General features: G+C 52.1%; 6 protein-coding genes and 1 non-coding gene across 11 annotated transcripts in view; 3 read left to right on the top strand and 4 right to left on the bottom strand.

Annotated features, from left to right (window-relative positions):
- The window catches only part of LOC117589108 (tubulin polymerization-promoting protein homolog), a 3,761-nt gene extending 1,966 nt beyond the window's left edge, over positions 1-1,795 (top strand). The window contains exons 1-3 of one of the 2 annotated variants that reach the window (XM_034280760.1): positions 877-893; positions 1,001-1,400; positions 1,461-1,795. In XM_034280760.1, coding sequence (XP_034136651.1) covers positions 1,008-1,400; positions 1,461-1,643 — 576 coding nt within the window. In that variant the 5' untranslated portion in view covers positions 877-893; positions 1,001-1,007 and the 3' untranslated portion in view covers positions 1,644-1,795. Of the gene's footprint in view, positions 1-876; positions 894-1,000; positions 1,401-1,460 lie in introns of those variants that run through there. The other variant, XM_034280761.1, reaches the window with a different exon arrangement.
- Positions 1-3,542, top strand: part of LOC117589097 (roquin-1-like) — a 20,748-nt gene extending 17,206 nt beyond the window's left edge. For 2 of the 4 annotated variants that reach the window (XM_034280742.1, XM_034280740.1), the window contains exons 4-6: positions 2,537-2,650; positions 2,711-3,112; positions 3,175-3,542. In XM_034280742.1, the coding sequence (XP_034136633.1) occupies positions 2,537-2,650; positions 2,711-3,112; positions 3,175-3,465 (807 nt within the window). In that variant the 3' untranslated portion in view covers positions 3,466-3,542. Of the gene's footprint in view, positions 1-2,496; positions 2,651-2,710; positions 3,113-3,174 lie in introns of those variants that run through there. The other 2 variants (XM_034280741.1, XM_034280744.1) reach the window with 2 other exon arrangements.
- On the bottom strand, positions 3,500-4,817 carry LOC117589103 (probable tRNA N6-adenosine threonylcarbamoyltransferase). The gene is made up of 3 exons (XM_034280755.1): positions 4,638-4,817; positions 3,873-4,558; positions 3,500-3,812 (listed from the first exon to the last, which is right to left on the bottom strand). Exons 1-3 carry the CDS (start codon positions 4,750-4,752, stop codon positions 3,570-3,572), a joined length of 1,044 nt encoding a protein of 347 aa, XP_034136646.1. The 5' UTR covers positions 4,753-4,817; the 3' UTR covers positions 3,500-3,569.
- Positions 4,818-4,913: 96 nt separating this feature from the next.
- Positions 4,914-7,944, top strand: LOC117589135 (coiled-coil domain-containing protein 186). Its single transcript, XM_034280820.1, has 7 exons — positions 4,914-5,725; positions 5,791-5,910; positions 5,969-6,032; positions 6,095-6,249; positions 6,313-6,455; positions 6,511-6,691; positions 6,903-7,944. The coding sequence occupies exons 1-7, from the start codon at positions 4,985-4,987 to the stop codon at positions 7,845-7,847; spliced, it is 2,349 nt and encodes a 782-aa protein (XP_034136711.1). The 5' UTR covers positions 4,914-4,984; the 3' UTR covers positions 7,848-7,944.
- On the bottom strand, positions 6,743-6,815 carry Trnam-cau. The gene has a single exon. It is a non-coding gene; the product is annotated as a tRNA-Met (tRNA).
- Positions 7,918-8,636, bottom strand: LOC117589136. Its single transcript, XM_034280821.1, has one exon. It carries the CDS (start codon positions 8,570-8,572, stop codon positions 8,006-8,008), a length of 567 nt encoding a protein of 188 aa, XP_034136712.1. The 5' UTR covers positions 8,573-8,636; the 3' UTR covers positions 7,918-8,005.
- A 493-nt stretch (positions 8,637-9,129) lies between these two features.
- Positions 9,130-10,349, bottom strand: LOC117588931 (uncharacterized protein CG45076). The gene is made up of 2 exons (XM_034280507.1): positions 10,204-10,349; positions 9,130-10,133 (listed from the first exon to the last, which is right to left on the bottom strand). The coding sequence occupies exons 1-2, from the start codon at positions 10,247-10,249 to the stop codon at positions 9,184-9,186; spliced, it is 996 nt and encodes a 331-aa protein (XP_034136398.1). The 5' UTR covers positions 10,250-10,349; the 3' UTR covers positions 9,130-9,183.
- Positions 10,350-10,562: the final 213 nt, after the last annotated feature.

Here is a 10,562-nt window from a genome sequence, read left to right as displayed (position 1 = left end):
CAGCCTTGACCTTCAGAGTCCTGCATTCTGCATTCCACTCCTCAGTTGTGGTGTTCCTTTTGTTGCCATCTGTCCCAGGCACAAGCCATGCAATCATATCTCACCCAAGTGCAACCATAAAACAGCAGAAGGAGAGCGAGATGGAGCCCAAAAACTGGTTGAGGCCGCATCTTATCGCCGCCGCCTTAAATGGCTGCCCCAAACAGCTCCCAGATCCCCTGGGGCCTCCCTGGCTGTGGCTGTGGCTGTGGCTCTTTAAGTGGCGCGTAATTAATGACCCAGCCAATAAATGCTCACGTTTTATTTACTGTTTATGGGAGGATTTGCGGATCGGAACAGACAGACTCCCATATCGATTCGCGTTGGGTAGCCGCCTGTAGACATGACGACAATTTATGCTACAAGCAATTTAAAAACTAAATTATCAACGCGATTTATGCGTAATGCGTAATGGTTAACATAAAATCGAGCATAAGTGAACTGCAGGGAGGGATTCCAACTGATCTTCGGCATCCCAGAGATCCCAAACTCTCATTAGATCATAGAGAACCTGTCTCTTGCGTGTCCAACAGAACCTTGAGCGTAGTGGATTCTGCGGCTACGCGCTGTGCCGAGCCGATCCCCTGGGGCTGTGTGTGATCGTTATTTGTGCTTCGCATGGAGACGATAATTAGCCGGGCAATACAAATATTTAGATGACGTCATTTTGGGGGGTTTGGTTCTCAGTCAAGGTTCTCTCTCGGCAGAACAGCTGAGGCAAAAGCTTTGGGCGTTATCTTTTAATCGAAAGACAAGCAGATAAGCTCAGTGTTGTTCGCTCAAGCGACTGGATAGATAGATGGGAACAGAACAGCAGAACCCACCGCAATGTTGGTCAGTGTTGTGGCCCACAGGTGAGGCACTGCGTAGTAGAAGTTTCCATTGCGTGTGCGACAGAAATAATTAAATCATACACTAACACCATTAATCGAACTTTTCCAATACGTATCCCCCCCCACAGAGGCAGCATGTCTGAGGCAGCAGCAAATGGTAGCAGCCCCTCGCCCGCTCCCGAGGCACCCGTGGCAGAGTTGGCCCAACTGGCACTCGAGGAGGAGGCACCCAAAGTGACGTTCTCGGATCAGTTCAAGGCCTTCTCCAAGTTCGGGGACACCAAGTCGGATGGGAAGCTGATTACGCTCTCGCAGAGCGACAAGTGGATGAAGCAGGCGAAGGTGATCGACAAGAAGATCACCACCACGGACACGGGCATCCACTTCAAGAAGTTCAAGGCCCTGAAGATCTCGCTCACGGACTACAACAAATTCCTCGACGATCTGGCCAAGACGCGGAAGGTGGAGCTGGCGGAGATCAAGCAGAAGATGGCCGGCTGTGGGGCTCCGGGTGTGGCACAGGTTTCGGTGAGTCACAAATACTTCTCCCTTCCTTTCCTCCTTCTCATGTTCCTCTCTTCCGTGCAGGCTGGCAAGGCTGCGGCTGCCGTGGATCGGCTGACGGACACCAGCAAGTACACGGGCTCCCACAAGGAGCGCTTCGATGCCACCGGCAAGGGCAAGGGCATTGCCGGCAGACGCAATGTGGTCGATGGCTCCGGATACGTGAGTGGCTATCAGCACAAGGACACCTACGATGGAGCCCACTAAGGGACACACCCACCAATTCCCTTCCCTCCCTCCCGTCTCTGTCTCTAGTTTATCCCCTCAACTTTTAATTTCTAATTCCCAATGGTAGCTGCAACTATTTATCGTTTATCCCTTTTTGTATATAATATAAGTTGTGATAATTTAAGTGCTTACAAATTAAAATAAAAACTGACATGTTTTCGGCTTACTTTTGAGTTCTTTTGATTATAATTTTACCCTTTCCCCTCCCCTCTAAAAGCGGCCCAAAAAGAGTTCAAAGCGAGTTGAATGTCCAACCGAAAACCGAATTACATTTATATCTAAGAGATCCACAACGATCCACGGATTCATATATCTTCATATTTCTAGACTTAAGATTTGTAAGATGAAACTTTGTGAGAGAAATTCGAGAGTTATACCAAAGATAAGCCCATACATAACGACATATAGGAGTGGAAATGTGAGTATGTTCTGGGTTTTCACAAGATTTTTGCTTGAATAAATACAAATAAAATTTACCATAGAGCACCAGTAGCTTTGCTTTGCTGGGTTAGATCTGGAGAGTGCTCTAATTGCGATTGCAATTAAGCGAAGAGCTCATTGATGTATCATTGATGGATGCAAAGCCGACACGGCACGTAGGAATATCAGTGTGAAGCAGACTGAACGCTAGAGCGAATCTTTGGCTGGATGGTGGGGGAAATCGATACGGGTACGATCTGTCTGGGTTTGCATAATCCGCTAACCCAGAGCCAGTGGATAACTAGTGGCGCGGCTATTGATTGCAACGGGCCAAAGTCACTTCAAGATGTATCACATGTCAGCACCCACGACGAAGGGCTATAAAAGCGCAAAGCGATGGCCTCCCAGGCAGCAGTGCATCAGAGCTCTCACAGGGGGACCAGCACCAACACAGGATTACCCAGCCAAACAGGATGTCTTTTCGTGGCAAGAATGCGGTGGTGACTGGCGGAGCTGGCGGCATTGGTCTCCAGGTGTCGAAGCAGCTCCTGGCGGCTGGAGCAGGGGTCTGTAGCACGGGGACGGGGCCTGTTGCAGTCACTCCTTAACGTATGCTTTCCCCCCAGAAGGTGGCCATCATGGACATACAGGACAACCTGGAGGAGTTCGTCAAGCTGCGCGCCGCCCATCCCACGCAGAGCGTGATGATCGTCAAAATGGATGTGGCCAACAAGAAGGGCGTGGAGGCGACCTACGAGGAGATTGCCAAGACCTTCGGCAGCATCGACATTGTGGTGAACGTGGCGGGCATCTTCAACGACAAGGAGGTGCAGCGTACGCTCCTCGTGAACCTGGGCGGCATCATCAACTCGACGCTGAGTGCCCTGCCCTACATGAGCAAGGACAACGGCGGCAAGGGGGGCATTATCGTCAACATGAGCTCGGTGGTGGGCCTGGATCCGATGTTCATCATTCCCGTCTACGGAGCCACCAAGGCGGGCATCATCAACTTTACCCGCTGCCTGGCGGTAAGCTTGAAGCAATGCACTTCCATTATCCACTCCTGCTGATGGGTTTGGTTGCCTTCCAGAACGACAAGTACCACGCCCGATCTGGCATCAAGTTTGTCACCGTCTGTCCGGGTGCCACGATGACCGATATGTTCACCAACTTCACGGAGAAGATAATTTTCCCGGAGACCAGCGACGAGACGTACAGGATCCTCGACAGGCTGAACAAGCAGAGCGCCGCCGATGTGTCCCGCTGCATCCTGAGTGTGCTGGAGAAGGACAAGAACGGAGCGGTCTATGTCATCGAGGGCAAGCGCGTTTTCCCCATAGAGCTGAAGCCCCAATGGACGGGCAAGGAACAGGCACTCTGACTCTGACGCTCTACGAGTATAAATGTCATGCAAATTATCAAAATTAGTATTTAATAAACATGCATAGCACACTCGAACTATCACTAATCCTCCACCCCAATCCCCTAGTCGTCGCGCCAGGTGACCAGCACCTCATCCGTGCGGTAACGTTGAGTCACAAAGGACTCCTCGAAGGGCATGCGCGTGCCCGACTTGAACATCTCGGCGCCAGCGTGGGCGATCATCAGGCCGTTGTCAATGCAGTAGCGCTCGTCGGTGGCAAAGAGTTTGCCTCCACGCTCCTCGCACATGATCTCCATCATCTTCTGCAGACGCTCGTTGCAGCCCACGCCGCCCACAATGAGAACCTACAGAGGTAGAACGGAAGAATGTGAGATGATGCCACGATGAGCAGGAAGTTAGCTCACCTCATTGGATCCGCAATGTGCCATGGCACGCTCTGTGATCTCCACTAGCATGGCGAAGATTGTCTCCTGCAGCGAGAAGCAAAGATCAGCCGGCTTGGTCTCTGAAGACTCGGCTTCCTGGGTTCGCTTGCGTTTGTTGGGATTCTTGGTAGGATCGGCAAGCTCCTCGATGTGCGACAGAATACCGGAGAAGCTCACGTCCATGCCCTTGACCACGTACGGCAGCTTGATGTACTTTGATCCGTTCTTGGCCATCTGCTCGATGTTGTAGCCCGGACTGGGGTCGTTGGGCAGCTTGAGGATGCGCGCAAAGCGGTCCAGGCAGTTGCCCACGGCAATGTCTATGGTCTCGCCGAAAATGCGATACTTCTTGTTGGAGTAGGCAATCACCTGGGTGTTGCCGCCGCTCACATAGAGGATGATGGGGTTCTGGGCGCCCGTGATGTGGCGACCCATCTCGATGTGGCCAATGCAGTGGTTCACGCCCATCAGTGGCTTCTTCCACAGCAGCGCCAGCGTGCGGGCCACAATAGCCCCCACCAGCAGTGGCGGAGCCATGCCCGGCCCTTTGGTGTAGCAAACGACGTCCAGATCCGCGGGCTTTATATTTGCCTCCTTGAGGCTCTCCTCGACCAGTGTGAGAATCACTTCGCGATGATGCTTGGCCGTCGTATTGGGCAGGAAACCTTTTAACAAGCAAGAATATCAATGGGTTAAGACAGAGAGGGAGACACAAAAACCGGCAGCGGAAGCAACAGGAAATACCTTCTCCTGGGGGTGTGATGTAGGTTCGGCGCACATTGGCCAGCACCTCGCCATCGCGAATGATTCCCACGCCAATTTTATTGGCACTGCCTTCAATTCCCAGTGAGCAAACCATCGTTTATTTAAAACAATTTAACAAAAGAAATACGAATTTTCCACGGTCAGCTGGTACTGGTTTGATCATCGGTATGAAAGTGAATCGATGGGTATCGTACAAAGCACCAGCTGATTGGCCATCGATACGATATGTATCGATTGCAAGCAGACAACATTTCGATATAAAAACTACGCGAAAACAATTTATTTTGTTGAATTAAACAAATAAATGCTTTAAGTCGCAAATAGATATGGAATCAGCGCAGGCACCCACGCCGGCTGAGGAGAGAAGTGATGAGAAGGCGTCTGAGATGGAGCCTGGACAGGTAAACACACACCTGGAGGGAGAAACAACAAACGACAGTGGAGACGTGGAGGTGGAGCAGCATCTGGAATGCGATAAAATAGAGCAGAGTGCAGAAAGAGAGCCAACAAAGGCGATAGCGGATGCAGATAAACCAGTTGCGGCGAAGAATGAGGCCGAACTCTTTGAGCATTTAAAGACAGCGGTGCTGGAGCAAGTGCCCGTCCAGGATGAAGCCTCATCGGAGATCAGCATGCGCTTCAGGGACCTGCAAGTCCAGGACCAGGAACAGAATCACACAAAGTCTCCACAGAACGACATACTGTCCCATGTGCACTGTCTGGCCCAGTTGGAGGAGCAGCGGCGCAGCTACGAGCTGCAGCTGGAGCAGCTACGGACTGCCAATGCCCAGAAGGACAACATGATGACGCTGCTGCAGCGGGAGAACGCCATCCTGGACAAGGAGAAGCAGGCCTTTCGCAAGGAAATGGATATGGCCAACAAGGAGAAGGAGACGACAGTCATTAAGTTTGCCATGAAGGAGAAGCTACTCATCGATGCCAAAAAGGAGAAGGAGGCGGTGGACAAGCAGCTGGCGGACACCAAGAAGGAGGTGAAGAACGTCTCCACCCGCTTCATGGCCGTCCACGAGGAAAAGTCCCGAATGACGTACATCATAGACGAAAAGGTATTTACATTTGTTTGTGTCCTTATCCGAGGATATCCTGTGATCCTTTGCTGGTTTCCTTTTAGTGCAACGAAGTCAGGAAATATCAGCGCGAATGCGAAAAGTACAAAACGGAGATGGGCCACCTGGAGTCCAAGCTAAAGTATCACATGAACAAGCTGAACATCGAAACGGAGGCAAAGGCGGTACGTAGCGATCTCCTCGAGATTTTCTCTATTCCCTAATCACCTTTTCCGACTGCAGGCACTTGAGCGTAAGCTGGAGGAGGAGAGAAATGCACCGAACAAGCTGGAGGAGAAGGCCAATGGTTGGTCGAATCTTGAATAATTATGGAAACACTTCTCGAACGTTTGATTATCCACTTTTCAGAGAAGCTACGGATGGAATTTGAAGCAAATACAATACTCCTGAAGCACGAGATCACAAGCAAGACTGAGGCTCTCGAAAAAGTCACCAAAGAGCAGCAAAGGCAAAGTGAAGCCAACAAAGAGCTGCAGCAGCAACTGCAAGAACTCGCCCTGGAGGTACCATGAATAGAAAATGTCAAATTTTCGTCTTTATCATTATCTTCCTCTTCTGTCTATTAGCACAATAAACTTACGGAGGAGTTTAATCGGTTGCGAGAGCAGCACAATGGAGTGGAGGCGGCCTACAGCGATGAGTTGCTCAATTCGGCCAAGCTAAGGGGACAACTCGAGGAACTGCAACTGCTGCGCACCCAGAACACAATGTAAGGAAGCGACTGTGGAAGTATTTCCCATAGATTCACAAATCTTTTTTTATAGCAACGAAGAAAAGCTATCGGAACAGCAGGCGCGAGTGCAGCAACTGGAACTGCAGGCACAGGAAAACGAAGCAGACTTGGAGCAGCTGAAAGTCAAGAAACAGGAATTGCTCACAATCAACAAGGAGATGAGCGAGCTGATCGTGTGCCTGCAGAACGACATTTGTCTGGCGGAATCAAAGGTGAGCCGAACAAAATAAAAAAATGAAAAAATTTACTGCAAAAAATGTACCTGCCCCGAGTGAGGCTCGAACTCACGACCTTAAGATTATGAGACTTACGCGCTGCCAACTGCGCCATCGAGGCCTTGTATTTATGTGCGACCAAAGCACACTACACGTCTCGAGAACGAGGATCCATCAGTTCTAATTATTATGCTTTTATTTTCGGCAGGCTCAGGGTTTCGAGGCGGAGAACAAGCTGATGAAGCAGGAGAAACTCGGCTACGACTGCAGATACGGGGAACTGGAGCAGCAGCTGAGTTCCGAGGCGGCGGAGAAGAACGAGGAGAGGCTGCTGCTGGCCAAACATCTCTCCGAGAAGACAAAGCTGTACGAGCTGACGAAGGAGAAGCTGGACAATGTCCAGGGCGACTTCGAGGCCACCCAGCACAAGCATGCCACCGTGGTCAAAGAGCTCCAGAGAGAGCTGCAAAAGTACAAAAAGGGAATTGCCGAACCCAAGGGTGCAATCAGCTACTGCAGCAACTGCCAGCAGGCCCTGAACGGGGGCTATCCTCAGCATACGGAGCATCAGCGCACCCACAGCCGCACCAGCAGCCATGGAAGCGTGCACAGCGGCAGCCGGCGGGCCAGCGAATCCTCAGAGTCCGAGACGGTGGCCAGCAGTGCGACGGCAGTGCCACCGCCGCCTGGCACGCAACAGGTGGACCTGCAGGCGGTGCCGTCCAAGAAGGTTCTCGTCGAGCGCATTCTGCGGCTGCAGCAGGCGACAGCGAGGCAAACGGAACGGATCGAGTTCCTGGAGAACCACACGGCTGCCCTGGTGTCCGAGGTGCAGAAAAAGTCAAAAGTGGTCCAGCACTACATGCTCAGGGACCAGAGCGCGGGCGCCCTCACCTCCTCGAAGAGCGACCAAAACAAGAGCGAACTCGTGAAGTACGGCAACGGCATCATGGCGGCCATCTACGGCGGCTCCAAGGGCAGCGAGAGCAAGGGCATGTCCCTGGAGCTGTCGCTGGAGATTAACAAGAAGCTGCAGACCGTGCTGGAGGACACGCTGCTGAAGAACATCACGCTGAAGGAGAACCTCGACATGCTGGGCCTCGAGGTGGACAATCTGACGCGCAAGCTGCGCTCCCTGGAGGCCTCCAAATGATCCAAGTCCAAGCTCATCCATTCCAGAGTCTAATCCATGTAAATACAGATTCATTTGTAAACAAATTCTTCGTTGCTCTTAAGGTAAATTGTATATTAAAAGTATTTAATATTTTAATAACAGTGCACAGTCGGTCCGGTCCGGCTCGAGGTTCCTTTTCACAGCAGGCCTTCGTAGAGCTTGGAGCTGACTGGCTTGGGCTGGCCCAGATCCATGCTGACCTGCAGAGTGGGCTGCTCCCCCGGCTGTGCCATGCGCGCCTGCTTGTTGTGGGTCTTTTTGAAGTGGACTTTCATGAATGGATTGGCCTCGCCCGTCTCCTCCCTCACGTACTCGCGCAGCAGCGGCGGCAGATCGATCTTTGTGGGCAGCAGCACTGGGGCCACCTTCTTTTGGTTGCTGAGGAACTTTGCCTCCTCCGACTGCGGCACCAGCTCGTAGTCAGCCTTGTAGCTGGTGCTGTAGATCTCCACGGGCTTCGGCTGGGTGACGCCGCGCCAGGTCTTCTCCACGGTCACGCGCACCTTGCGGATCTGGTCCGGCTGCTCGTCCACCGCCTGCACCTGGAGGATCCTCATGTAGCAGGGCTCCGGGTAGCGCTGGAACATGTTACGTATGACCATGCGGCCGACTCCCCAGTTCGGGAGGTTGGACACCAGCTCCCACAGCGTGTTGCCCTTAAAGTCTGTGGTGCGGCCAATGTACTTGATTACTTTCTGTGCCATTTTAAGTTATACTTATAAAGTTTTTAAAAATTGTGTATGAAAAGTATCAAAAGTTAAGACAGACCCTCGGAAATATACCATTTCATTTTCAAAATATACTATATATACCGTAAGTCTTCAATAATTTTCCTCGATTTTTATGTTCTATTTGATATTACTAGTTAGTTAGGAGTCTCCGCGCTTAAACTATAATTTTATCCGATTTATCAATCGATTCTCCACAAGATTGGCTAGTTTTCACGACTTCCTTTTGTTGGGATGTTTTCAAATTAAGTTTAAAACTAAAAAGGTCAACCTCAAATAATAGCAACGTGAGTGGGAATGGATTGTGAATGGAGTTAAATGGTCACACTGACGGCACTCACAGGAAAGCGCGGACACAAACAGCTGAGCTGCTCTGTTAAGTTAACAGCTTTTGCGTCAGGCACAGTTTTTTATATCGGTATCGATAGTCACGTGCCTTACGCGCAAAAAGATCAAAACAAGGTTAATAAAGTGAAATAAAAGTGTAATAAAGTGTGTGAAAAGCAGACATAACTCACAGCCACGTAAGTCTGACTATAATAGTTTATTAAATAGATAAATAAGGGGTTGCGTTACACAAGAAACATTCACTGGGAGTACACATTGCGCGTGTGCTCGTCCCCTGACGCCGTGTGGCCCACGCCACTGGTGTCAATGTGCTCATCGTACGATTCCTCTGCAAGCTCGTGCCCCTCATGATGATGGTCCACCTGATTCGTGCTCTCGTGCAGACCAATGGTGGCATGCTGCGCCGCCTTGGAGGCATTCACCTGAGCTGCAGCCGCCGAAGAGGCTGCCTTGAGGGCCGACTCTTTGGTGGCAGCGTAATCGACGCGCGCCTGCTGCAGCTGCTCCTCCACTTGCTCCAGCCGGTTCTTGGCCTGGCCCACCATCGTGGACTGTGAGGCCAGCTGGTTGGACACCTCGCTGGCTGTCTGTTCGGCCTGTTCGGCCACGGACTTTGCATTGTTTACGGCCGCCGTGAGGACGGAGATGTGATGATGGGCGGCCTGCGCCGTCTGCTGGGCCAGCCTTGAGGAGATCTTGGCAGCCTTCAGCTGCTCCAGCTCGCGGGAGAGCGCACGCTGGGCCTCGGCCGCCTGCTGCTCCAGCTCCTGCAGCACCACTTCCTTCCCCGCAAGCGCGGCCTGGGCCGTGGCCGATGCCTGGGACGCCGCCTGGGCAAGCGTGTTCTGAGCAATGTATGCCGCCTGCTTGGCCGCCGCATGCTGGTTGGACACGGCACTGTGCGCCTGATCGGCCGATCCCTGGGCTATGGAGCGCAGGCCGCTGCCAATGCTGTAGCCATGATTCCCCTTGCTGCTGCTGCTGCTGCTGCTGCTCCCCGACTGGCTGTAGTAGCTCTTGGGGCTGCTGTGCTGTGGCTTCTCTGGCTCTGGGGGCTCCACTGCCGGATGCAGGGACTCATAGTATCCATTCTGATGGTGCTGCGGCGGCAACGGCGGCGGCTGCTGGGGCCTATAGTGGTAGCCGTTCCTCTTGTGCAGGCGCCCCAAGGCCTCGGCAAAGAGCACCACTGGAGGGAGGGAGTAGGGAATATTTATCCACTTGGTAATCCTCTGGGATTCCTTGACTCCATTGCTTACCTATCACCATCTGGCAGAGCTGGAACCGTAATCCTTTGACGTACATCTCCCTAACGCTGCTCGGACTGCATTGAACCTCCTCCCCGTGGGCAATCTTTCATTTATAACTCGATTGGGGTCCAGCGATGCAGAAACATTCAAGTTGCGGAAAGTCGGTTGCGGTTTTTAAATTTAACTGATGTTCGTAGCTCCACACACACTCACTCTCTCTCTCTCTCTCTCTCTCTCTCTCTATCTGAGTGCCCCTTTTTGAGGAAGCGCCGCGACCACATTTGCTGGTCCAAGATTCGGTGGCGTCTTTTAATGGTTCGCGTACACGCTGGCTTCTCCCACTGCACTGCCCGTGAACACAGTGTAGT

This window comes from Drosophila guanche, unplaced genomic scaffold, assembly GCF_900245975.1.
Source record: "Drosophila guanche unplaced genomic scaffold, DGUA_6, whole genome shotgun sequence".
Taxonomy (NCBI): domain Eukaryota; kingdom Metazoa; phylum Arthropoda; class Insecta; order Diptera; family Drosophilidae; genus Drosophila; species Drosophila guanche.
This window is presented reverse-complemented; position numbering and strand designations above follow the sequence as displayed.